The 27,907-nt window shown below is 45.1% G+C and overlaps 2 protein-coding genes across 6 annotated transcripts in view; both read left to right on the forward strand.

Moving 5' to 3' along the window:
* LOC142401809 (rap1 GTPase-activating protein 2-like) overlaps positions 1-13,724 on the forward strand; it is a 67,297-nt gene extending 53,573 nt beyond the window's left edge. For 3 of the 5 annotated variants that reach the window (XM_075487277.1, XM_075487280.1, XM_075487281.1), the window contains 11 exons: positions 1,256-1,385; positions 2,116-2,265; positions 3,887-3,958; positions 4,041-4,127; positions 5,369-5,515; positions 5,751-5,855; positions 5,936-6,027; positions 8,330-8,434; positions 8,506-8,593; positions 10,655-10,697; positions 10,777-10,914. In XM_075487277.1, the coding sequence (XP_075343392.1) occupies positions 1,256-1,385; positions 2,116-2,265; positions 3,887-3,958; positions 4,041-4,127; positions 5,369-5,515; positions 5,751-5,855; positions 5,936-6,027; positions 8,330-8,434; positions 8,506-8,593; positions 10,655-10,697; positions 10,777-10,907 (1,150 nt within the window). In that variant the 3' untranslated portion in view covers positions 10,908-10,914. Of the gene's footprint in view, positions 1-1,255; positions 1,386-2,115; positions 2,266-3,886; positions 3,959-4,040; positions 4,128-5,368; positions 5,516-5,750; positions 5,856-5,935; positions 6,028-8,329; positions 8,435-8,505; positions 8,594-10,654; positions 10,698-10,776; positions 10,915-10,937 lie in introns of those variants that run through there. The other 2 variants (XM_075487278.1, XM_075487279.1) reach the window with 2 other exon arrangements.
* Positions 13,725-15,906: 2,182 nt separating this feature from the next.
* ncbp3 (nuclear cap binding subunit 3) lies at positions 15,907-27,865 on the forward strand. The gene is made up of 13 exons (XM_075487282.1): positions 15,907-16,152; positions 17,796-17,861; positions 19,992-20,097; positions 20,176-20,301; positions 20,372-20,497; positions 22,032-22,177; positions 22,269-22,377; positions 23,574-23,673; positions 24,311-24,420; positions 24,504-24,813; positions 24,906-25,054; positions 26,622-26,804; positions 27,005-27,865. Exons 1-13 carry the CDS (start codon positions 15,970-15,972, stop codon positions 27,319-27,321), a joined length of 2,031 nt encoding a protein of 676 aa, XP_075343397.1. The 5' UTR covers positions 15,907-15,969; the 3' UTR covers positions 27,322-27,865.
* The last annotated feature ends 42 nt before the right edge of the window (positions 27,866-27,907 follow it).

The following is a 27,907-nucleotide window of genomic DNA, read 5'->3' on the forward strand; positions in this document are numbered from 1 at the left end:
TACATACTACATACAACATACTACATACTGCATACTGCATACTACATACTACATACAACATACTACATACTACATACTGCATACTACATACTACATACTACATACTACATACAACATACTACATACTACATACTGCATACTACATACTGCATACCGCATACTACATACTACATACTACATACTACATACAACATACTACATACTACATACAACATACTACATACTGCATACTACATACTACATACTGCATACTACATACTACATACTGCATACTACATACTGCAAACTACATACTGCATACTACATACTACATACTGCATACTACATACTACATACTACATACTGCATACTGCATACTACATACAACATACTACATACTGCATACTACATACTACATACTTCCATACTTCCATACTTCCATACTACATACTACATACTGCATACTACATACTGCATACTACATACTACATACTTCCATACTACATACTACATACTACATACCACATACTACATACTTCCATACTACATACTTCCACACTACATACTACATACTGCATACTACATACTACATACTTCCATACTACATACTACATACTACATACCACATACTACATACTTCCATACTACATACTTCCACACTACATACTACATACTGCATACTACATACTACATACTGCATACTACATACTACATACTGCATACTGCATACTACATACTACATACTTCCATACTACATACTACATACTACATACTTCCATACTACATACTACATACTGCATACTACATACAACATACTACATACTACATACTGCATACTACATACTGCATACTACATACTGCATACTACATACTACATACTACATACTGCATACTACATTCTACATACAACATACTACATACTGCATACTACATACTTCCATACTTCCATACTACATACTACATACTGCATACTACATACTGCATACTACATACTACATACTGCATACTACATACTGCATACTACATACTACATACTGCATACTACATACTTCCATACTTCCATACTACATACTACATACGACATACTGCATACTACATACTACATACTACATACTACATACTTCCATACTACATACCACATACTACATACTTCCATACTACATACCACATACTACATACTTCCATACTACATACTTCCATACTACATACCACATACTACATACTTCCATACTACATACTTCATACTACATACTGCATACTACCTTCCTCTGTGCAGATTTCGGGGGGGTCTGGATGTGTCTCACGGTCAGACGGGGTCTCAGTCCGTCTACACCGTCCACAGAGAGCAGGAGATCATGTTCCACGTGTCCACCAAGCTACCCTTCACCGAGGGGGACGCACAGCAGGTACACAGCATGACTCAGCTTGTTTGAACATCATGAACCACAAAGAAGCATGTTAAAACTGTACAAAACATGACTCAGCAGGTCACAGAAAACATGAATCAGCGTGTTACAGGAACCATGACTCAGCATGTTACAGGAAACATGACTCAGCATGTTACAGGAAACATGACTCAGCGGGTTATAGAAAATATGAGTCGGCGTGTTACAGGAAACATGAGTCAGCGTGTTATAGAAAATATGAGTCGGCGTGTTACAGGAAACATGACTCAGCGGGTTATAGAAAATATGGGTCGGCGTGTTACAGGAAACATGAGTCAGCGTGTTATAGAAAATATGAGTCGGCGTGTTACAGGAAACATGACTCAGCGGGTTATAGAAAATATGAGTCGGCGTGTTACAGGAAACATGACTCAGCGGGTTATAGAAAATATGAGTCGGCGTGTTACAGGAAACATGAGTCAACGTGTTATAGAAAATATGAGTCGGCGTGTTACAGGAAACATGAGTCAGCGTGTTACAGAAAACATGACTCAGCGTGTTACAGAAAACATGACTCAGCGTGTTATTATTAGAAGTTGACTTTAAAAGTGATGAGATCAGATTAGATGATGATGTAACATCACATGACTTACGGTGGAATTAGATCATTACATAATTATCCATAATCACCCGACATGAAACAAATGTAACAGGATGATGTCACTCAAGTCGTCCTGATGATGTCACTCAGCTGCAGAGGAAACGCCACATAGGAAATGACATCGTCGCAGTGATATTTCAAGAGGAGGCCACGCCCTTCGTCCCAGACATGATCGCCTCCAACTTCCTGCACGCCTTCGTCCTGGTGGAGCAGTCCTGCTCCGACGGCACCACCTACAAGGTACACGCTTCCCCTCACTGCATCATTTTTTGTACTTTATTTTTATAGAAAGAAACAACAAACAATATACAGAAAAACAGAACGAACAGTCGGTCACCTCCACATTAAAACAGACGTTATGCTGATGATACAAGTCGGTTCATACAGTAATGGCTCAGTGAGCATCTCTCGTGGCCACAAACACAATCCATTTTTCCCAGTATTGTGAACACTTATCGCTCCGTAGACTGAAGGCTCGTGTATACTTCGCAGCAGTGTGTCGCAGACACGACGCAGTTATATTTGATTTATGCCTACTTTTGAAGCGCTGTCTGCGCTATGTTAATCCCACGCCACAACGCAAGAGGGACAATCACGAACAAGCTAGGATTGTGGGTGTTACGGTTACGGAGGTCATTCAACAACAATGGCGACTGGACGAATGCGCACTTTGATTGAGATGCAGCTGATCGATCTAGAAATAGAAGAAATATTGCTACTACTGGAGCTGGCAGAGAGGCGAAAGAATCGTCACGGTTAGCGTCAGCCGGTTAGCAAACCGGAAATACACATAGTGTAGAGCGGATGTAGAGTTGACCAATCAGAGGCTTCCTTTCTCTCCTCCCTGCGGCGATGTCTGCGGCACTGTCTGCGGTGAGTACATTTTGAGGAGGTGCACCAGAGTGTCTGCGTAGTGTCTGCGTAGTGTCTGCGTTAACTGCGACACACACGCAGACGACCTGGTTTCCAAGTATAAATCAGGCTTTAGCGAAAGGCTCATCCTTTCCATATTTTGAGTATTTGTCCCAACATCTATCCAGTCTGTCTCTGTTGGGGTGAAGCCTGCAGCCATTTTCAGGTTACAGCTTTCTTGCAGGCTGCTAATAATATTTTTAAAAGATATTTGTCTGGCACCAGTAGATGGGGCGCAATACTGCGACATAGATCGTGGAAAAAGAGCGGTGAATTTCATCGACAAAAATATTTTGGATTACCCGCATGATCTCTTGCCAGCCACTCTTCTTCTGTGGTGACAGTTCCAGATTCTTTTTCCCACCTTAATCTAACCTTATCTGTTGAGTGTTTCTTATTGGATCGAATACGGGAGGACAGTGTTGAAACAAGTTACTTATCGTCCTTTTTTTTTTGTACATGTCAATGAATATGTTAATTAAGTTGGGCTCGTATTCCTCTGTTGGTTTTATCTCATCATTAAAATAAGACTCGATTTGAAGATACCAAAAGAAATCCGATTTTTTCCAATCCATGTGTATCCGAAATTTTCTGAAAACTATCAAGTTCTCTCTTAAATGAAATTGAACAATAAGAAGTTGGTCTTCTATCCCAATGTTTAAACCTCCCGTCGGTCCTTGCGGGCTTGAAATCGGGTCAAGCGGTTTAGACCCGTCTTTCAAATAGTGGCGATTTACATTCCTTAAACCAAATTTGAAGGCACCAGAATGCTGCTCGTACAGTATTTTACTCCTCAGAATAGATTCCCTTCAGGAAAGAAACATCTGAAACTGAACATTTTTATTCACTTTAAAGCATAAAACAAAGACTTGGATGAAGAAGTGAAACATTATTTAATGCTGAAATGTTAAGGAAGCCGAATGAACTGTGAAACTGCTGTGATTGACAGGTGTCAGTCACAGCGCGAGAGGACGTGCCGCCCTTCGGCCCGCCCCTCCCGAGTCCGGCCACCTTCAGGAAGGTGAGTTTCTGAGCTCATCTGGACGCTGGAGGCTCACAGCGATGAACCTGCCAGGTCAAACGAGCTGTTTTTTGTTTTCCAGGGACCAGAGTTCAGAGAGTTTCTTCTCACGAAACTCATCAACGCAGAGCTGGCGTGCTACAAGAGCGAGCGCTTCGCCCGCCTGGAGGTGAACCACACGGCCTGTTTGTTGTTTCCACCATGAGAAAAAGTTATCAGGAACTGTTTAATCTCGTAAAGAACTCTGATTTAATCTGCAGAATTTAAATTCTGAGACTTAGAGAACATAAGGAGCCTTTTCAGGCTTCATTTAAAGGTTTAAATGTTGTTTTTTTTAACAATTTCACACAATTTTCTGAGGTCACTTTGAGATGTGACATGCTTTGGTCAACATACCTGTTGGTTTAAGCACAGCGGCCCTTCTCTGATCCAGGTTTTCACAGCTATCTGTTAAGAGACTTTAAAAGGGTGGAGTTTTACACCTCAGACGCCCTGATATATGCTCCCAGGAACAGGAAGAAGGAGTTTTACATCTCAGACGCCCTGATATATGCTCCCAGGAACAGGAAGAAGGAGTTTTACACTTCAGACGCCCTGATATATGCTCCCAGGAACAGGAAGAAGGAGTTTAACACCTCAGACGCCCTGATATATGCTCCCAGGAACAGGAAGAAGGAGTTTTACACCTCAGACGCCCTGATATATGCTCCCAGGAACAGGAAGAAGGAGTTTTACACCTCAGACGCCCTGATATATGCTCCCAGGAACAGGAAGAAGGAGTTTTACACCTCAGACGCCCTGATATATGCTCCCAGGAACAGGAAGAAGGAGTTTTACACCTCAGACGCCCTGATATATGCTCCCAGGAACAGGAAGAAGGAGTTTTACACCTCAGACGCCCTGATATATGCTCCCAGGAACAGGAAGAAGGAGTTTTACACCTCAGACGCCCTGATATATGCTCCCAGGAACAGGAATAAGGAGTTTTACACCTCAGACGCCCTGATATATGCTCCCAGGAACAGGAAGAAGGAGTTTAACACCTCAGACGCCCTGATATACGCTCCCAGGAACAGGAAGAAGGAGTTTTACACCTCAGACGCCCTGATATATGCTCCCAGGAACAGGAAGAAGGAGTTTTACACCTCAGACGCCCTGATATATGCTCCCAGGAACAGGAAGAAGGAGTTTTACACCTCAGACGCCCTGATATATGCTCCCAGGAACAGGAAGAAGGAGTTTTACACCTCAGACGCCCTGATATATGCTCCCAGGAACAGGAAGAAGGAGTTTTACACAATATGGAAGCTTTAGATAAAAGATAAAATCCTCCAGTGTTGTGGTCAGTGATGATTTAAATATGTTTCTTTGAAGCTGTTTGTTAGTTTCTGAGGCCTCTTTCATGTCCAGGAGCGAACCCGGGCCGCCCTGCTGGACAGCCTCCATGATGAGCTGCAGAGACGCTCGCAGAGCATGCTGGGACTGACCTTAGGTCCGGAGGACGAGGGCCGAGCGGAGAATGGGCACGCTCACGGAGGACTGCTGGAGTCCATCAAGGTGAGTCTTACCCTCTTTGTTGCCTCACATATCTTTCTTTGTCCTTTTTCAGCAGCTGTGAAATGAAATCGGAGCGTAAACGTTAAATCGTGTCAGAATCACATTAATTACGTCTTTGATGTTAGAAACCAGTAAAAACTTGTTGGTTTAATTCCTATTTCCTCCTGTATTTTCTCACTTTGACCATGAAAAATCAGCGACCTTGTGTTTTCCGTACTCTGTGATTCCATCTCAGAGAGCGATGCGAGGGCGGAGCGTCTCCATGGAGACCATGTCGCGAGGCGGGACGGGACTCCCCACCAGCCTGAGTGGGGGCGGTCTGGCACACCTGAGCATCGAGGTGAGGACAAGCAAAGATCTATTCACTTCTGGTTCCTAGGACCGCTGAGTCATGCTGTTAACAGCTGGCGTGTTTTTCAGTGTAATGTGAAGTCTCCGGTGAAGAGGCGCTCAGGACTTTTCCCTCGTCTGCTGAGCATCGACAGCCAGACAGAGAAACCCAACCAGAGGAGGTAACTCCATGATTTCTGTGGCAAAGCTGCTGTTGACAGTCAAATCCAAAGATTCAGTGGATGGAAGCTGTCATCCGCTGAATCTTTGCCACCAAATAAAGAGTATCGTACCATATCATATCTTACAGTATCGTATCCTAACATAACGGAATGTATCGTATCGAATCGAATCTTATCGAATCGCATCGAATCGTATTGTATGGAATTGTATTGAATAGGAGGGTTTCAGTTACGTCATCACGGGACCACGCAAATTTAAGCTGGTGGGCAGGAAGCTTGACTACCATAACAACAACATGGAGATGAGTGAACATTGTAGTGGTTTGGAGCCGGCATATAGGGAAAGGTAAATACATTGGTCGTGACCCATATTTAATGAAAATGTCTGAATTTTCGCAAGACCGGAACGATTTGCCGAAAATAGAGGCTGTGGACATAACGAGCTTCCTGGTTCTTCAGACGTCTGAAGGCCCACAAAAGTTTGGAGGCATACAAGTATTACCACAGCGGATGGATCAGCAAACTCGGAGTAAAACGTCTTCAGAATGATTGTGTTTTGGTGTTGGCCAGGGTAAGTTTGTTTTCTGTGTTGTTTATGGTGCGTTATCCCAGTGGATAATGCAGTGTGTAGTGCAGGGCTGGGCAGTAAAGCAGAACTTAACATGTTGAATGCCGAGCTGTGAATGTTGGCACTCAAATAACAATCAAAAATGTTTATGTTTTGATAAAATGCCGAGATCCAAATATCCAAATGCTGACATTGTGTCTTTGTTAGCCTAATGCACAAGACAGAGAGAGAGAGATTCTGTTGTCAAGAACTTGGGAGCTAATGTGCCCTGTTAGCACTTAAGCACTTCGTGGATACTACTGAAACGTGAAGATTGTGACGACGTGACAAATTTGTTTTGTTTAGATCAACCACTCTCAGAGATCGCATGAAACACCGATGACGGTGTGTTAGCTCTGTGTTTGGGTAACCCAGCATGACCGTCGGAGCCCAGTCCACTGACAGTAGCTAACAACGCGCTGGGGCAGCTTTCAAAACAAAGCCCAAACGTAGCCCGTATTACATTACTGTTGATTGGCATTTAACAACATAATACTTTACTGCACTACTACAAAACAGTTAGATATCGCACATACCTTTGACGAAGTGGTCACCGCAGACACGAGCATTTGCAGATTCAGCCCCTCCAGTCTGTAAACGTAGGTTAGCTATCCACTTTTTGCGGCGTTGTTCTGTGAGTTTTTTCCATTTCTCACCTCTATGGGCGATTACCTTCGGTACCCGATAGTAACCCTTTCCCTTCTCTCGGTTAGACCGATTGCAACATCCAAAAACGGCACAAAACTGAGGCATTTTGGGCAAAAAGTGGCAGACAAAACACAGTGTTTTCAATGGGCTCCAGCTCAGGTTGCCCACCACTTAGGTTTGCGCGCTTAGAAAATACAGAAGTGACGTCAAGTGAAACCCTCCTATTGTATCGATTCGAATCATATCGAATCGAATCGAATTGAATCGTATCGAATCATATTGTATCGAATCGTATCGAATTTAATCGTATTGCATCGAATCGTATTTTATTGTATTGAATCGAATTGAATTGTATTGTATCGAATTGAATCGTATTGTATTGAATCGAATTGAATTGTATTGTATCGAATTGAATCGTATTGCATCGAATCGAATTTAATCGTATCGAATCGTATTGTATCGAATCGTATCGAATTGAATCGTATTGCATCGAATCGTATTGTATTGAATCGAATTGAATTGTATTGTATCGAATCGTATCATATCATATTGAAACGAATCATATCGAATTGAATCGTATCAAATCGTATTGTATCGTATCGAATCATATCGTGTCGTGTCGAATCGAATCGTATTGTATTGAATTGTATCAAATCGAATCGAATCATATCGAATCGAATCCTATCGAATTGAATCGAATCGAATCGAATTGAATCGTATTGCATCGAATCGTATTGTATTGAATCGTATCAAATTGAATCGTATCGAATTGAATCGTATTGTATCGAATCGTATTGAATCAAATCGTATTGTATCATATTAACAAAAACTCTGGAGCTGAAACATGGAAGCTGCACAAAACAAAAAACATCCAAACATGGAGAACTTGATTCAGGCAACAAATCACTGTTGAAACTGTTGAAACTCTGCTGAAACAACCGCAGTTCCAAACAAAGTTGTGCCTCTGATAAAACAACATTTTATTCACAACCAAACAAAAACTCTGGAGCCTCAGGAAACTGAACCGATCGCTTCCCTCTGTGTCAGCCTCCTGAGCGAGCAGCGCAGCTTCGACGGCTGCCAACCGGCGCTGGAGGTGAGGTCGGAGCTGCCGTCCAATCCCAGCTCTCCGGAGGCGGGACAACGGGACAGGTGAGTGTGTCTCCGCTCAGATCTTTGTTTCCAGATGCAGCAAACATCACCAGTGCCTGTTTGTTTTGTAGGATTAGCACGAAGAAGGACAGCAGCAAGATTTCCAGGTCCACGTCGAGCAGCTGCAGCTTCAGCCTCGCTGCTGATGACACGCACCTGGTGAGTCAGGCGCCGCCGCGGTTGGTTGGGCTCACATGCAGGCCCAGGCCCCCCAGAACCCCCCCACCACCAACACTGCCTTACTGTATACAGAAAATGAGCCTGTACCGGACGTATAAGAACATTTATTCTAATGTGCATTTACTCTAACCTGCATGTTAATAAACGTGCGTGTTAATAAACATTTATGTTAATAAACGTACATGTTAATAAACGTGCATGTTAATAAACGTTAATAAACGTGCACGTTAGTAAACGTTAATAAACGTGTATGTTAATAAACGTGCATGTTAATAAACGTGCATGTTAATAAACGTTAATAAACGTACATGTTAATAAATGTGCATGTTAATAAACGTTAATAAACATGCATGTTAGTAAACGTTAATAAACGTGCGTGTTAATAAATGTTAATAAACGTGCATGTTAATAAACGTGCATGTTAATAAACGTGCATGTTAATAAACGTACATGTTAATAAACGTACATGTTAATAAACGTTAATAAACGTGCATGTTAATAAACGTACATGTTAATAAACGTACATGTTAATAAACGTTAATAAACGTGCATGTTAATAAACATGCATGTTAGTAAACGTTAATAAACGTGCATGTTAATAAACGTGCATGTTAATAAACGTGCATATTAATAAACGTACATGTTAATAAACATTAATAAACGTACATGTTAATAAACATTAATAAACGTGCATGTTAATAAACGTACATGTGAATAAACATTAATAAACGTACATGTTAATAAACGTTAATAAACGTGCATGTTAATAAACGTACATGTTAATAAACGTGCATGTTAATAAACGTTAATAAACGTGCATGTTAATAAACGTTAATAAACGTGCGTGTTACTAAACGTGCGTGTTACTAAACGTTCATGTTAATAAACGTTCATGTTAATAAACGTGCGTGTTAATAAACGTGCATGTTAATAAACGTTAATAAACGTGCATGTTAATAAACGTGCATGTTAATAAACGTGCATGTTAATAAACGTTAATAAACGTGCATGTTAATAAACGTACATGTTAATAAACGTGCATGTTAATAAACGTTAATAAACGTGCATGTTAATAAACGTGCATGTTAATAAACGTACATGTTAATAAACGTTAATAAACGTGCATGTTAATAAACGTTAATAAACGTGCGTGTTACTAAACGTTCATGTTAATAAACGTGCGTGTTAATAAACGTTCATGTTAATAAACGTGCGTGTTAATAAACGTGCGTGTTAATAAACGTTCATGTTAATAAACGTGCGTGTTAATAAACGTTCATGTTAATAAACGTGCGTGTTAATAAACGTGCATGTTAATAAACGTTAATAAACGTGCATGTTAATAAACGTACATGTTAATAAACGTTAATAAACGTGCATGTTAATAAACGTTAATAAACGTGCATGTTAATAAACGTACATGTTAATAAACGTTAATAAACGTGCATGTTAATAAACGTACATGTTAATAAACGTACATGTTAATAAACGTTAATAAACGTGCATGTTAATAAACGTGCATGTTAATAAACGTTAATAAACGTGCATGTTAATAAACGTACATGTTAATAAACGTTAATAAACGTGCATGTTAATAAACGTACATGTTAATAAACGTTAATAAACGTGCATGTTAATAAACGTGCATGTTAATAAACGTACATGTTAATAAACGTTAATAAACGTGCATGTTAATAAACGTTAATAAACGTGCGTGTTACTAAACGTTCATGTTAATAAACGTGCGTGTTAATAAACGTGCATGTTAATAAACGTTAATAAACGTGCATGTTAATAAACGTTAATAAACGTGCATGTTAATAAACGTACATGTTAATAAACGTGCATGTTAATAAACGTGCATGTTAATAAACGTGCGCGTTAATAAACATTAATGAACGTGCATGTTAATAAACGTTAATAAACGTGCATGTTAATAAACGTTAATAAACATTAATAAACCTGCGTGTTAATAAACGTTAATAGACGTGCATGTTAATAAACGTGTTAATAACGTGTTAATTGTGTCCCGCCCCTCAGGTGGAGGCGTCCTGTCCGCTCATCGTGTGCCGCAGCCCCACAGGTTCAGTACGGCCTCCTCACTCTCAGAACGTCTGACGGGTTTCTGCGTCCGTTTCACTCTTTTTTTCTTCCTCTGTCAGAACTGAAGAACAGAAACTCTCCCAGGTCCAACCTCAAGTTCCGCTTCGACAAGCTGAGCCAGTCGGCTGCTGTGAGTCCGCCTGCGTTCAGCCCGTCCAATCAGCCGGAGGCTGCCCCGTCCTCACGCTGAATTTAACCTGGGTTTGTGTTCTGTCCTCAGCAGGGACATTATGGACTGTGAGGACCCCGTGGAGGCGAGGACGGCTTCGTGTCTCTGGCTGTTTGTTCCACTTGTGATGTTTGATGGGTCAGATTCAACGTTCTTCTTCATCTGAGCCGGTTCATCTGAGCCGGTTCATCTGAGCCAGTTCATCTGAGCCGGTTCATCTGAGCCGGTTCATCTGAGCCGGTTCATCTGAGCCGGTTCATATGAGCCGGTTTCATGAGGAAAATCAGCTGCGTTCGGTCCTTTTTGGGCTTCTTACGTCCTTGTGTTTCAGTTAAAGTTTTAACATTCAAACAGAAAAAACAGGTTTCATTTCTTTAACTGTTTTAAACTCTATCTCTGTGAGGACCCTTCAGTCTGACTTTAATGTTTCTCTTTCGGCCTGATGTCCCTTTTCTCAGTTTAAACCTCGCAGAGCTTCAGTTTCTGGCTTCTACCGACAGAAAAACTCATTCAATTACATGTTTGTTTAAGTTAATTAATTCATTTTCAGTTTTATTTTGTTTGCACTGAACCATCAAAGATGTGAATCCCAAATCTTTTCACATTTCATGATTCCTGCACTTTCTCTGGACAACTGGACCGAATCTTGGGAGAATATTTGAGTTGTTTTCCAGGATGTCCTCACTGTGATGACCTCACGAACAGAGACGCCTTCAGGTGAAAAAGGGAAACTTCAACATTCCTGCGAAGCGACTCGGCCCTGCAGGACTGAGCTCGTCTTCATCGCGCTCGGCCCGCGGCGTCCGTTCACGTCAAAGTCTCGTCCGTTTCACGTGAAGATCCGAGGCTGCGAGCTGCGTCCGCGCCCAGTTTGAAGTTTTAAAGTAATTTTGTTCATTTCGTGCCATTTGTTGTTGTTTTAGATTCTAGTAACGAGAGGAGAGTTGCAACAAACTGCTGTGTTCATCATCAATACATCTGATTAATAACTGAAAGGTGGTTCAGGGTATGTCCTGGATAATGTTTGTCTGCTCAGAAGTAAAAAAATACAAAGATGTTAAACCTTAAATCTCCTTTAAAGTTTATTTAAAGAAACATTTTAACATCCAGGATCCAACAGGCTGCAGAATAAAGCTGCTCAGAGACAAAGTCTGACCCAAAGTTCATGATTTAATCACCTGATTTACAGGCGGGGACATCACTGATGACATCACTGATGACATCACTGATGACATCTCACTGGATTCTGAACAGATTTCCACACGTTTTTATTTTATTTTTTCCTTTTTGATCCTTTTCTGAACCCATCAACACAACTATGAACAAAGCTGTTCCAGCTTCTGATGTTTTTCTCATTTTATCCACATAAAAACAACAGAAAATCAGAAAAATGAACGGCTTAGGATACGACGTTTTATTTCATTCATCAGTTTCCTGGAACATGTTGAACATGAAGACATTTTGATTCAGGGGATAATTCAGATAAAAACATGTTAACGTGGGACTTTCAGCCCGTTTTATTCAGGGGGCGGGGCTTAAAGGGTTAAAGTTAGATTCATTTATATTTTGCTCATATTCTTATGCATGAGGGTTTTTTTTTATAATTTCTTCTTTAAAGCCCATGAAACAGCTGAGTGAAATTCATCTTTGCATATTCACACATTTCCAGGATCTAAAGAGGCTGACCCCACCCAAAGAGCCCAGTCTGCTCTGATTGGATGTTGAGTTAGGACACGCCCCCTGAGTTCAGGATGAGTCATCAACACTTTTCAGCTGTTTTCCAGGAAATTACAAACTCTAATAAAACATTAAGAATACCAACAAAGCTGTGTTTGTGGCAGAGTTGGGAACGTTTAAAGATTTTCAGATTTTGCTCCACATGGGAACTTTAATCGCAGGATCAGGGCTGAACGCTTTAACGGAAGAAGACTTTAGGGTTAAACCTTTTGTTTCAATGAAACTGTCCATCAATCCATCCATTAATCCGATCCGATCCAGTTCTTAGTCAGATTAAGGTGTCTACATGCACTTAATAACTCAGTCTGATTCTAATTGAGCCAATAATCCGGTCCTTTCAGTGTCATGTGACCCCACTGAGTGATGACTCATCCTGCCCTTTGGGGGCGTGCACTCACACTGCAGCCAATCAAATTCCTTTCCTGAATCTTCTGTTGCAGAATTGTGGGTGGAGCCTGTTGAGGCCACTGGAGCCAATCAATCAGAGCAGAACCGGTTGTCTCATGGGGAGTGTAATAACCCGAGCTTCAGGACCAAAAACACAAGTGAAACCAGATAAAATCATTCTGTTTTAATCATCATTAATCCATAAGTGTAAAGCTACTTGTTCGTGTATGTGAGCTTTGATTCATTCCAGGACATCTTTAGGAAATGAGATGAATTGGTGATAAAAGACGAATAAAATGTTCAAGACTTAACTGAGTTTCTGCTGAAGAAACAACTCTTTCTCCTCATGTTTGCAGCAAGCATCATTCAGATGTAGTCTCTGTGTTTACATCATGGATCCAGATTTAAACTGCCGAGGAAACAGGAAACTCTGTAGAGATCTTCACTTTCCATCAGCATCATGTTTCAGGCTGTCAGCAGCTTCCACTCAGAGCTGAGCAGAAAACTACAACCTGTGTTTAAAAGAAGAAACATTTTGCACTAAAGTGACACAAAGCTCTCTGGATGTTGTACTGTGTATGTATGTGAAAACGGTCTGAAACTGGAACTGATGCACTGAAAACACACATCTGCTGAGTTCTGGTGCAACTTTTTAAAAATAACAAACCCAGTTTGTTTCGAAAAGGACGACGATGTAGCAAAAATAAAAACCTGTTGCTGTGTACGATTGTTTGTGTCCTTCATCACTATTAAAATCTGATGAGTTTCTGCAGGACTTTACCAACATCTGGGACTAAGAAAAGGCTCCTAACTCAAGGGAAGAACCAGTTTTTGTCCAACTTAGCAAAGAAGCCGTTTTAAACTGGATCTTTAGGCACTTTGTTCCCAGCAGCCTGTCACAGAGACACATCATTTGTTCCCATTTCTTTAGCTGCATGTGTGAAAAACAGCAAAATTTACAGATTAGTGAAAAAAAAGCCAAAAATTAGCAACAAATAAATTATTTTTACAAGAAAAAAAGGTTAAAATAAAAATGATGATACAATAAATGTACAGATTAGTGAAAAAAAGCCCAAAAATTTAGCAACAAATAAATTAGTTTTACAAGAAAAAAAGGTTAAATTTGTACATTTGGAAGGAAAAAATAACAAATTTATGTGAATTTCTTTGGTAGATTCACAAAAAAGAACATTTTTACATTATTACAGGAAAAACGAGGATATTGATTGAGATTAAAAAGTGAAAGAAAGATTTTCGCATTAAGACTGATGGTGAAAGTTGTTTTTCTCCAGTTCTTCCTCATTTGCTCACGACTCTGTTATGAACACATGAACGAGGCTTTGTGCAGATTCTCTGTGAGATGACATGGATGACGTGTCGCTGAGGTCACAAAATGTGCTCTTTACTAACCGAGTTCATTAACTTTTACATTTACAAGCTTTTCCTCGGGTAACAGAAAGTTAAAGGGAAAAGGACGAGGACCCAGACTGGAGCCCTGAGGAACTTTAAGTTATCGTGTTTGGATTGGCTCAAAGATGCATCATTTGTTCCCATTTCTTTAGCTGCATCTGTGAAAAACAGCTTCATAGTTTCAACTTTTTTGTACATTTACGTTAAAACTGCTTTCAGTTACCAAAAGAGTCAAATTAATATAAGAAATTCAGTTTAAAAAAAATCCTAATCCCAAAATAATGAACGTTATCACATCTAAAAGTAGAAAAGTAGGAAAAAAACAGACAATAATAAGAATTATATGTTATTCAACATCAAGAAAAAGTAAATAAGATTCAATTTAAAGCTTAAAAAAGGAATATAAGATATAATCTAATGACTAATTATGGAACAATTAATAAATTAAATGATTAAACTGTTTTATGCCACCAGAAATGAATAATCTAGAAGCTCTTTGTGGGTTTTAGGCTGGAATTAAGATTTGTTCCCATTTCTTTAGCTGCATGTGCGAAAAACAGCAAAGATAACACAGTGTGACAGACAGAAAACAGGATTTCTGCAGCAACAAGGTGATTCCCAAAGAGCTGTCAGCTGAAAACTTGGCATATCTCAGCATGGTGTGCAGTGTGTCCTTAAACATTTGAGGAAACTGGACAAGTGGAGGACAGAAGAAGAAGTGTCAGGCCTAAAGAACTATCTCCAGCAGGTGAACAGGATCTGAAAGGGATGTCCTTAAGAAAGAGGAAAACATCCAGCAAAGACCTGACACAGGAGCTGAGAGATGCATCTGGACCTTCAGCTGATCCATCTGCTGTTGGCCCAAGCCTCATCAGAAATGGGCTCCATGGAAGGGTGGCTGTCAAGAAGCCTGATCAGAAATGGGCTCCATGGAAGGGTGGCTGTCAAGAAGCCGTTCTTAAGGAAGGGAAACAGGGAGAAAAGGCTGAGCTGGGCCAAAGGACACAAGAAGTGGGCTGAAAATCAGTGGCAGCAGGTCTGATGGAGGGATGAATCCTCCCCAGAGCCCACTTTAAAGCTGCTCAGAGCTGAACTAACTCTGGTTCTGCCTCATATTCTGGGTTTATGTTCATGTTGGAACATGTTTCAGTGAATCAGCTGCTTCCTGCTTTTATATAAACAGGCCTCTGGCCCCGTGACAGCTGAGTTGGATTAAATGGGTAAAGAAAACGGATGGATGGACAATTTATTTACTTTTTTAAATTGTATTTAATGTATTTACTCTGTTATTTAATAAACTTTTTGTGTGAAAAAAGGTGGAAATTTTAATCCAGTAAATTGTTAAAAATGTATGTTTATATAAAGACCAACTTGGGAATTAAATCATATAAAATTATTCTTTATTATCGTTATTATTACATTAATAATTTCTTAACATCGCCGCTGGGGGGCAGCATTGTGTTGTCACGCCAACGAAGAAGAAGGAGACGGAACCATTGCCGGGTCACGACAACAAGCGCAGCATCGTTAGCAGTTAGCAGTTAGCACCATGGCGGCAGTGCGCAGCTTGCGGGTGTCGGTGAAGCCAGACAGCGGCTCGGACCGCTCGGACTCCGACTCTGATTCCGAGTCGGAGAGAGACGTCCGGGAGGCCGAACCGATGGAGGTGGAGGAGGGGGAGGTGGAGCCGGAGGACATCTCCGTCAACCGCTCCCTCAAGGAGCTGCTACCGGTGAGTGCCCGGACTAGGCCTCGGTAGCCGGGGACTCGCGTATTCTGTGGCCGGCAGACCCGCGGGGAGTGTCCGCGTGTGGAAACGTGAACTCCCGGCTCTCTCCCGGAGCTAGCCAGCGGCTAGCGCGGCGGCTGTTGCGGGTTTAACGGTCCCCAGCGGTCTGTGGGAGCTGTGGCGTGTCCGCTGTTCAGTTGTTGTTTCAGCCACTTGTTGCTGGAGGCTTCTTCCCATGATGTTAGAAACATTTCCCCAGAATGAAGCTGGAAACTACTCCAAACTTATCAGCTATTAACCAGGCGCACATTCTGATGAGATAAGCCTATTTTTTTTAAGTTTTACAGGCGAGTTCTCATCGGTTTCTCGTGTTATTGTGTTGATTAAAACCAGCTGCAGGTGGAAATGAAGGTGGAAATGTTCCCAAAGTGAAAGTGAAACCGGTAAAAGCCCCTCGGACCGACCCATTTAACGGTTCTGGACCCATTTAACGGTTCTGGACCGACCCATTTGACCCATTTACAGTGGTGGACAGTAACAAAGTAAATTTACTTGAGTACTGTACTTAAGTACAGTTTTTGAGTATCTGTACTTTACTTGGGTATTATTTTTGGGGGATACTTTTACTTTCACTCCACTACATTTGAAGGACAAATATTATGCTTTTTACTCCCCTATATTTTTATTGATGCTCTTGTTTCTCGCCACTTTTCAGCTTCCGTCAGCTGATGACCATTTAAAATTTTTTTTTCACAATTCTGAGGAAAAAAACCTGTTTCTGCTGGTTCACGTATGGTTCGTCTTAGTCGCATTGCCGTACCTGTACTACGTCATGCCATACAATCCATACAATGGAGGAAGAAACACATGGAGAAACTCCCGCCGAGCACCTCATCTGAAACCCATGTTTGAGATTTATCAGACAAAAACGGATTCGTTTGAGTTTAAATGTTTGTTGTGCTTATTAAAACAAATTATAATACGGCCTACAAAATCTCGTCTTCAAACCTGAAAAAGCACGTTGCGGTATTTAAATTAGCTACTGACGTTAGCTAGCTTAATGTTTGTTAAATTGCAGATGAACATTTTAAACGTAATTGTATGATACTTTTTTAAATACTTTTACTTAAGTAATTTTTTAAGCAAATATTTTAGTACTTTACTTAGTCAAAATATTACTTAAGTTACTTTTACTTGTATTGGAGTAATATTTTACAAGGAGTATCTCTACTTATACTCAAGTAGTGAAGTTGTGTACTCTGTCCACCTCTGCCCATTTAACGGCTCTGGACCCATTTAACGGTTCTGGACCCATTTAACGGTTCTGGACCCATTTAACGGCTCTGGACCCATTTAACGGTTCTGGACCCATTTAACGGTTCTGGACCCATTTAACGGTTCTGGACCCATTTAACGGCTCTGGACCCATTTAACGGCTCTGGACCCATTTAACGGTTCTGGACCCATTTAACGGTTCTGGACCCATTTAACGGCTCTGGACCCATTTAACGGCTCTGGACCCATTTAACGGCTCTGGACCCATTTAACGGTTCTGGACCCATTTAACGGCTCTGGACCCATTTAACGGCTCTGGACCCATTTAACGGTTCTGGACCCATTTAACGGTTCTGGACGTTGCTTTGCAGGACACGAGCCGGCGGTACGAGAACAAGGCGGGAGCGTTCATCACAGGGATCGATGTCAACTCCAAGGTAAGACAAGAACTCAGCAGAGTGACTCTGAAAGGTGTTTAAAGGGAGGTTCTGTGCAAATCTGACCTCTGAGTTCAGCTGCCGGGGAGCCGGATTGTAAATAAGAGGAGTTCGCCTCTTATGTTCTGATAAAAACGCCTGTTAGACACTTTAATCCTGTCAAACTGAAGCACAGCACACATCAGATCCAGTAAAGTAACACGGTTAGATACATTTGACCTTTGAGAAAAGAAACGGAAACACTGGGTTTAATCAGGAGTTTCCTCTTCCAGTGATGACGGGATGTCACCGGATCAGGTTCAGCCTGTTGGATCCCTGCAGCTCAGCCCCTCGGATGATTGGTGTAGACCACGATATGGGTCTAACGTGTGTCTGTTGTTGAACCACAGGGAGACGTTCAGAGTCGCGTAGACTTTTTTTTTTGGTTTGTTTTTCCTCGAACGGGTGGTCAGATTTTTTTTTTCAGTCAATAGGTCGCACTCCAGAGCCCCGCATTTACCCAGAGCCCTGCATTTACCCAGAGCCCCGCATTTACCCAGAGCCCTGCATTTACCCAGAGCCCCGCATTTACCCAGAGCCCTGCATTTACCCAGAGCCCCGCATTTACCCAGAGCCCTGCATTTACCCAGAGCCCCGCATTTACCCAGAGCCCTGCATTTACCCAGAGCCCTGCATTTACCCAGAGCCCTGCATTTACCCAGAGCCCCGCATTTACCCAGAGCCCCGCATTTACCCAGAGCCCCGCATTTACCCAGAGCCCCGCATTTACCCAGAGCCCCGCATTTACCCAGAGCCCTGCATTTACCCAGAGCCCCGCATTTACCCAGGGCCCCGCATTTACCCAGAGCCCCGCATTTACCCAGAGCCCCGCATTTACCCAGAGCCCCGCATTTACCCAGAGCCCTGCATTTACCCAGAGCCCTGCATTTACCCAGGGCCCAGCATTTACCCAGGGCCCTGCATTTACCCAGGGCCCCGCATTTACCCAGGGCCCTGCATTTACCCAGAGCCCCGCATTTACCCAGGGCCCCGCATTTACCCAGAGCCCCGCATTTACCCAGAGCCCTGCATTTACCCAGAGCCCCGCATTTACCCAGGGCCCCGCATTTACCCAGAGCCCCGCATTTACCCAGAGCCCCGCATTTACCCAGGGCCCCGCATTTACCCAGAGCCCCGCATTTACCCAGAGCCCCGCATTTACCCAGGGCCCCGCATTTACCCAGAGCCCCGCATTTACCCAGGGCCCCGCATTTACCCAGAGCCCCGCATTTACCCAGAGCCCCGCATTTACCCAGGGCCCCGCATTTACCCAGAGCCCCGCATTTACCCAGAGCCCCGCATTTACCCAGGGCCCAGCATTTACCCAGAGCCCCGCATTTACCCAGGGCCCCGCATTTACCCAGAGCCCCGCATTTACCCAGGGCCCTGCATTTACCCAGGGCCCTGCATTTACCCAGGGCCCAGCATTTACCCAGGGCCCAGCATTTACCCAGAGCCTGTACAGGGCCTCGGTCTCCTGGTGACACTGTAATGTATATCTGCGTGTCATCTGCATAGCGGTGGTACTTTATTCTGTTGTCTTACAGGCTTTACAGCAGGAACATCGTCCTGAGGCCAATCAGCTCACAGGAAGCTGCACTTTTACTCACCCAAGCTGTGGTTTTACATCTTTTATGGCTTCTGCACAATCCCACTTTAAGTTTAGGATTTTTCCTCAGAATGCAGTGATGTCACAACCTGTAAATTCTTTATTTTCCTCTTCACAATTTCTCCTAAAAGTTATACATCAAAAGTTATACATCCAAATGTAGGTATTTCTGTCCTCTTTCAGCTCGCAGAGCTCAGTTTCCTCTCAGATCCCCCAGAACACAGAGTGCACTCCCGAGCTCCAGTTCACTCCCTTTAAAGGAAGATATTCAAACGTTGTCGAGCTCTCTGTCGGGTGGTTGCAGAGTCGTATCTCCAGCTCAACGCAGCCAAAACCACAGACGTGATTGTGGATTTCAGGAAAGATTCCTGCTCACCACAAGCATTAAGAGTTAAACTGTGGAATGTGTGCAGCATCTCTGGACTGTTGTTGATCCAAGACATGACTTGTTGTGTGTGTGCGTGCGCACGTGTGTTCACCAGGAGGCGATCGAGCGGAAAGAGAAGCGTGCGCGGCGGTTTCATTTCCAGGCGGAGGAGAGCGTGGGTCAGAGGAACGTCTTCCTCGACAAAGACGCCATGAAGAAAGGTGCGTTTGTTTTCCACTGCTGTTTCCAGCTGTCCGATGGTGTTTGCTGAAGCCGTCTTCTTCTTCTGTGGTGCTCAGCCATCCCCAACCTGCGCATGGAGGCGATCCACGTGGCGGGCGTGGACGACATGAGCACGCAGGACGTCTTCGGGTACTTTAAGGAGTATCCGCCGGCGCACATCGAGTGGATCGACGACACGTCCTGTGAGTGAAACAAGTTTGATTAAAAACTGAGTTTTTAAGGCTGAGCTTACACCAGGTGGTCGTCTCCCAGGTAACGTGGTGTGGCTGGACGACGACACCTCCATCCGAGCTCTCATCAACGCCAGCCGGATGCCCGACCCGGAGGCCGTTGCCACGGAGACGGAGACGAGCGACCAGCCGGGCGAGCCGAGCAAAGGTGAGTGAGTCCGAGAGAGACGCTCTGGAGCAGCCGGGGTAAACTCCTCCTGCCCCGGAGCTCCGGAGCAGCCTGGGCATAGATATGTATAGAACCATAGATATGTATAGAATCATAGATATGTATAGAATCATAGATATGCGTAGAATCATAGATATGCATAGAATCATAGATATGCATAGAATCATAGATATGTATAGAATCATAGATATGTATAGAACCATAGATATGCATAGAATCATAGATATGTATAGAATCATAGATATGCATAGAATCATAGATATGTATAGAATCATAGATATGTATAGAATCATAGATATGTATAGAACCATAGATATGCATAGAATCATAGATATGTATAGAATCATAGATATGCATAGAATCATAGATATGCATAGAATCATAGATATGCATAGAATCATAGATATGTATAGAATCATAGATATGTATAGAACCATAGATATGCATAGAATCATAGATATGTATAGAATCATAGATATGCATAGAATCATAGATATGTATAGAATCATAGATATGCATAGAATCATAGATATGCATAGAATCATAGATATGTATAGAATCATAGATATGTATAGAACCATAGATATGCATAGAATCATAGATATGTATAGAATCATAGATATGCATAGAATGGCTAGATGTCTCTTCCGCGTTGCTGGGCAACGGAGTTGAACGTCCGCAGATGGCCACCATCTTACCACAGGCAGCTCTCTCGTTGTGTTGATGGTGAAACATTTAAGACATAACTTGCTTAATTCTCAAACGTTTAGGTTATTATAAACATCAAAGTAGTAAGCTAATTATCACACTACAGACGAAGTCCATATTTATTTTTTAAATAAAAACGTAAGTATTTCACGTTTATTTGCCCCATGACTCAACTTTATTTACCCCTTGGGATGACTCCCTCAGGGAAATTCAAGTCCCCGGTAGCTCCAAACACACACATAGGATCTCTATAAATCTAAAATACAGTATAATATAGAATAATTAATATAATATATAATTAATATAGAATAATCTAAAACAAAGTGTAAAAAAGAATATAGGTTATACAAGATATACAAAGTAAAGAGAGTTAAATAAAATAAGTTATAGCACTATGGTTGAGTTATTGCCCATATTGCACTACACTTGTGTTAATTACACATTGTATGCACATAGTCTGACCATAAATAGATAAGATATTGCACAGTAGTGACGTGAATTATTGCACAGATGACCGAATAAATAAAATATCGCACAGGGTCTTTTAGTTTGTAAAACAGTGTAAAATGGTGGAGATTTCTGCGAGATAAGAGTAACAGCGTCAGAGCAGATCACTTAGCGTAACTATGGTTACCTCAGGTTTGGCTGTCTCCCGGACATCTCACCCTGTGGTAAGATGGCCGACTTGTGCGGACGTTCTAAACTCAGACGTAACACATCGAGCCATGCTATACATCTATGCGCCTGGGTAAACTCCTCCTGCCCCGGAGCATTCTGGGTAAACTCCTCCTTTTAAACGCCGCAGGTGATCAGGGTCGAGGCTCCGATGAAGAGGAGGAGGAGGAGGGAGAGGTGGAGGAAGATGAAGAGGAAGCAGCGAAGAAGAGCAGCGATGGAGAGGCGGAGCCGCAGGCCAAGGCGGAGCCGCAGGCCAAGGCCGAGGCCGGTCAGGTAGAGCAGCGTTCACCGTGGGGATAAAGACTGATCGGGTTGATTGATTGGTGACTCACCTGTGTGTGTGTGCGTTCGTGTGTGTGCGCAGGTGGACGACCTGTCGGGGGCGGAGAGAGAGTCTCTGCTGAGGAACGAGCTGCGACCCGCCATCAAGCCCTTCAAAGGAAACAAGCTGTTCCTGCGCTTGGCCACCCACGGTGTGTTTGAGTCGTACTGTTACCTGTCCTCTGTCCTCAGGCTCTGTCCTCTGTCCTCAGGCTCTGTCTGCAGTCTCTGTCCTCAGGCCCTGTCCTCAGTCCTCAGGCTCTGTCCTCTGTCCTCAGTCTCTGTCCTCAGGCTCTGTCCTCTGTCCTCAGGCTCTGTCTGCAGTCTCTGTCCTCAGGCTCTGTCCTCAGTCCTCAGGCTCTGTCCTCAGGCTCTGTCCTCAGTCCTCAGGCTCTGTCCTCAGGCTCTGTCCTCTGTCCTCAGGCTCTGTCCTCTGTCCTCAGGCTCTGTCCTCAGTCCTCAGGCTCTGTCCTCAGGCTCTGTCCTCTGTCCTCAGGCTCTGTCCTCTGTCCTCAGGCTCTGTCTGCAGTCTCTGTCCTCAGGCTCTGTCCTCAGTCCTCAGGCTCTGTCCTCAGTCCTCAGGCTCTGTCCTCAGTCCTCAGGCTCTGTCCTCTGTCCTCAGGCTCTGTCTGCAGTCTCTGTCCTCAGGCTCTGTCCTCTGTCCTCAGGCTCTGTCTGCAGTCTCTGTCCTCAGGCTCTGTCCTCTGTCCTCAGGCTCTGTCTGCAGTCTCTGTCCTCAGGCTCTGTCTGCAGTCTCTGTCCTCAGGCTCTGTCCTCATTCTCGTTCCTCAGTCTCGTTCCTCAGTCTCGGTCCTCAGGCTCTGTCTGCAGTCTCTGTCCGCAGTCTCTGTCTGCAGACTCTGTCCTCAGGCTCTGTCTGCAGACTCTGTCCTCAGGCTCTGTCTGCAGACTCTGTCTGCAGGCTCTGTCCTTGGTCTCTGTCTGGAGGCTCTGTCCTTGGTCTCTGTCTGCAGGCTCTGTCCTCGGTCTCTGTCTGCAGTCTCTGTCCTCAGTCTCTGTCTGCAGGCTCTGTCCTCAGGCTCTGTCCTCAGGCTCTGTCCTCACGCTCTGTCTGCAGTCTCTGTCCTCAGTCTCTGTCCTCAGTCTCTGTCCTCAGTCTCTGTCCTTAGGCTCTGTCCTTAGGCTCTGTCCTCAGTCTCGCTCCTCAGTCTCGCTCCTCAGTCTCGCTCCTCAGTCTCTGTCTGCAGTCTCTGTCCTCAGGCTCTGCCTGCAGTCTCTGTCCTCAGGCTCTGCCTGCAGTCTCTGTCTGCAGGCTCTGTCCTCAGGCTCTGTCTGCAGGCTCTGTCCCGAGAGTCAGACTTGTTTTAATTCTTGGGTTTGTTTCTAGATGACAGGAAGGAGCTGGGCGCCGCCCGCCGCAGCAGATACTACATGAAGTACGGAAACCCAAACTATGGAGGCATGAAGGGAATCCTCAGCAACTCCTGGTGAGACTCAAGCAAGCATGGCAGAGTGTAGACATACAGACGTGGTAGAAAAGAAAGTACATCTCAGACTCTGCAGGCCTCAGTTAGCTAGTTAAAGGTTAAAGGTCACCCCAAGGTCAGAAACCCAAAGAGCTACATCTCAGACTCTGCAGGCCTCAGTTAGCATGTTAAAGGTTAAAGGTCACCCCAAGGTCAGAAACCCAAAGAGCTACATCTCAGACTCTGCAGGCTTCAGTCAGCATGTTAAAGGTTAAAGGTCATGACAACACAGTTAGAAACAGACTGAACAGGTATGGCTTGTGTGGAAGGGCTGCAGGAGAAAGCCTCTTCTCTCTAAAAAGAACATGGCAGCACAGCTTAGGTTTGCAAAGCTGCGTCTGAACAAACCACAAGACTTCTGGAACAATGTCCTTTGGACAGACCAGACCAAAGTGGAGATGTTTGCTCGTAATGCACAGCAGCACGTTTGGAGGAAACCAAACACAGCATATCAGCACAAACACCTCACACCAGCTGTCAAGCACGGTGGTGGAGGGCTGATGATCTGGGCTGGTTCTGCAGCCACAGCACCTGGGCACCTTGCAGCCATTGAGTCCACCATGAACTTTTATCTTCAGCTCATTTTTTCTGTTTTCAGGAAGAGGAGGTTTCACAACCGCCGCATCCAGAGAGACGTCATCAAGAGTAAGAAACCTCTGATTGGAGACAGCATGGGACACACTCCGCCGTACACACACCGACACTCCGGTAAACACAGCGAGTCGCCGTTTGATGGCAGTTTGTCCTGAAAGTGTCAGAAGTCACATGACCTTCTGCTTCCTCTGCCTCAGCTGACCTGGTCAACCTGCCTGAGGAGCCCATCAAAGAGGAAGAGGAGGAGGAGGAGGAGCAGGAGGAGGACGGCGACGAGGACATGGACTCCGACGACAGGGTTGTGGAGTACAAGGATAAGGGCGGCAGCTCGCGCCCGCTGGGGGCGGGGCTTCGCAGCCGCGTGGAGCGCTCTCCGTCTCCGTGGTCGGAGTCGGACGAGATGGACTACGACCTGGAGCTGAAGATGATCTCCACGCCGTCGCCCAAGAAGAGCAAGAAGATGACGATGTACGCCGACGAGCTGGACACTCACCTGAAGAGCATCCGGTCAGCTGCCCTCGCCGCTCATTGTTGGGCCAGTTTTATCTGAACTTTAAGTTCTGTCTAAGTTCTAATGCGGCTTGTTTCCTCCCTAACAGGAACCGGATCGGGTCGTCCGGATCACAGAGCCGAGCCAAGTCCTCGTCGCCCACCAAGGTGACGGATGTACGGCAGCTGCTGGAGGAGAAGCGGCAGGGACTCTCTCAGCCCAGACAGCCCCCCCCTGTGGCCAGCAGCGGGAAGACAGGTGAGCTTTGGGGTCCAGCTGAGGGGTCCAGCTGTGGGGTCCATCCATTGTTGGGTCCATCCATTGTTGGGTCCATCCATTGTTGGGTCCATCCGTTGTTGGGTCCATCCGTTGTTGGGTCCATCTGTTGGGTCCATCTGTTGGGTCCATCCGTTGGGTCCATCCGTTGAGTCCATCCGTTGAGTCCATCCGTTGAGTCCATCCGTTGAGTCCATCCGTTGAGTCCATCTGTTGAGTCCATCCGCTGGGTCCATCCGTTGTGTCCATCCGTTGTGTCCATCCGTTGAGTCCATCCGTTGAGTCCATCCGCTGGGTCCATCCGTTGTGTCCATCCATTGTTGTGTCCATCCATTGTTGTGTCCATCCATTGTTGGGTCCATCCGTTGTTGGGTCCATCCGTTGAGTCCATCCGTTGAGTCCATCCGCTGGGTCCATCCGTTGTGTCCATCCATTGTTGTGTCCATCCATTGTTGTGTCCATCCATTGTTGGGTCCATCCGTTGTTGGGTCCATCCGTTGAGTCCATCCGTTGGGTCCATCTGTTGGGTCCATCCTTTGGGTCCAGCAGTTGGGTCCATCCGTTGGGTCCATCCGTTGAGTCCATCCGTTGGGTCCATCCGTTGGGTCCTTCCGTTGGGTCCTTCCGTTGGGTCCTTCCGTTGGGTCCATCTGTTGGGTCCATCCGTTGGGTCCACCCGTTGGGTCCATCCGTTGTTGGGTCCATCTGTTGGGTCCATCCGTTGTTGGGTCCATCCGTTGTTGGGTCCATCCGTTGTTGGGTCCATCCGTTGTTGGGTCCATCCGTTGGGTCCATCCGTTGGGTCCTTCCGTTGGGTCCATCCGTTGGGTCCATCTGTTGAGTCCATCCGTTGGGTCTATCCGTTGGGTCCATCCGTTGGGTCCATCCGTTGGGTCCATCCGTTGGGTCCAGCTGTTGGGTCCATCTGTTGGGTCCATCCGTTGGGTCCATCTTTTGGGTCCACCCGTTGGGTCTATCCGTTGGGTCCATCCGTTGGGTCCATCCGTTGGGTCCATCCGTTGGGTCCATCCGTTGGGTCCATCTGTTGGGTCCATCTGTTGGGTCCATCCTTTGGGTCCAGCTGTTGGGTCCTTCCGTTGGGTCCATCTGTTGGGTCCATCCGTTGGGTCCTTCCGTTGGGTCCATCTGTTTGGTCCATCCGTTGGGTCCATCCGTTGGGTCCAGCTGTTGGGTCCATCTGTTGGGTCCATCCGTTGGGTCCATCTTTTGGGTCCACCCGTTGGGTCCATCTGTTGGGTCCATCTGTTGGGTCCATCTGTTGGGTCCATCCTTTGGGTCCAGCTGTTGGGTCCTTCCGTTGGGTCCATCTGTTGGGTCCATCCGTTGGGTCCTTCCGTTGGGTCCATCTGTTGGGTCCATCCGTTGGGTCCATCCGTTGGGTCCATCTGTTGGGTCCTTCCGTTGGGTCCAGCTGTTGGGTCCATCCGTTGGGTCCATCCGTTGGGTCCATCCGTTGGGTCCATCCGTTGGGTCCATCTGTCGGTTCTGATCAGTTTGGACTCCTCTGACTCTCTAACGCTGTCCACAGATGTCCGGCAGCGGCTCGGGAAACGACCGTACTCCCCAGACAGACGACACTCCCCCTCCCCGGTCTCCTCGCGAGACGCACCTCCATCCAGAGAGCCAATCAGAGACGTGCATCGCAGACTGGGCGTGGCCACCCAAGACAGCAGAGGCCTCTACTCCAACTCATCCAAAGACAGAAAGACAAGTACGGCTGAAACACTCTGAACTCGTTAAACAACCTGCGGGTTTGATCTGTCTGTGAAGGTGTTTCACAGGTGTTTCACAGGTGTTTCACAGGTGTTTCACAGGTGTTTCACAGACGTTTCACAGATAATTTACAGGCGTTTAACAGATGTTTTACAGGTGTTTCTCAGATGTTTCACAGATGTTTGTTCTGATCCGCAGGCGGCCTGTGGAGCAGGCTCGGCTCCGGAGATGACGACGACAGTGGCGCCGGGCGCCGCGGGAGCAAAGCGGGCCTCTTCTCCTCGTCTTCCTCATCAGGCCTGAAGGACAACAGCAAGAGGGGGAAAGGTGACGGCAAAGAGGAGGCGGCGGAGGAGGAGGAGGAGGACGACTCGACGCTGCAGAAGGTGTGGGGCGCCATGATCAAACAGAAACAGGAGCGTCTGACCCATCAGCTGAAGAAGAGCCGGCTGGACAACCTGCCGTCGCTGCAGATCGAGATCAGCCGCGACAGCAGCGAGGACTCGGACGCCTGAAACCGAAGGAGGAGGACGAGGAGGACACGCTCAGATCTGCTGGACACAGAGACTCTGAGCAGATCTGAGCGTCCCACCTGGAACGCTGCAGGCTCCGCCCACACATCTGTGATGTCTCGTCGTGATGCCGTAGAGCATCATGGGAAACGGTCTCCTCCTGCTGCTCTGCCTCATCACCGCTCATTCCTAGGTTACAGAGGAGAAACTGAGTCTTCTGAGTTTAACACCATGAAAAACTGTTTGTTTCCGGTCGGGAGGCGCCGGGCGGTCCCGCTTCCACTTCCTGTCTGTGGCAGCGGGACCCTGAGCGTGGAGCTGGCGCCATGGCGTTCCTCAGCGTGCCCGTCGGACTGGGAAGATGAATTCTCTGGAGCAGGTCCGCGGTGGCGCTGCGCTGATGAACGCCGTTTCTCCGTCTGAACACGTGACTTCTATCGTTTTCTTTTTTAAACCTCTTTGGGTCCACAGCAGCTGTATTCCAGCAGGGGGCGTCAGACTGCTGCTCATCAATGAGATGGTTATTAAAGGTTTGGTTTCATCTGCAGTTTGGTTTTTATCAAAGTTCCTGCAAAATCTCTAAATTTCA

This window comes from Odontesthes bonariensis, chromosome 16 (genome assembly GCF_027942865.1).
Source record: "Odontesthes bonariensis isolate fOdoBon6 chromosome 16, fOdoBon6.hap1, whole genome shotgun sequence".
NCBI classification, from domain to species: domain Eukaryota; kingdom Metazoa; phylum Chordata; class Actinopteri; order Atheriniformes; family Atherinopsidae; genus Odontesthes; species Odontesthes bonariensis.

Bases quoted from the DNA above. Each gene is read 5' to 3' on its own strand.
- ncbp3 (XM_075487282.1), top strand. From the start codon at position 15,970: ATGGCGGCAGTGCGCAGCTTGCGGGTGTCGGTGAAGCCAGACAGCGGC. The intron at 23,674-24,310 runs GTGAGACTCAAG...TTCTGTTTTCAG, and splicing joins GGAATCCTCAGCAACTCCTG to GAAGAGGAGGTTTCACAACC. The intron at 26,805-27,004 runs GTACGGCTGAAA...TCTGATCCGCAG, and splicing joins ATCCAAAGACAGAAAGACAA to GCGGCCTGTGGAGCAGGCTC.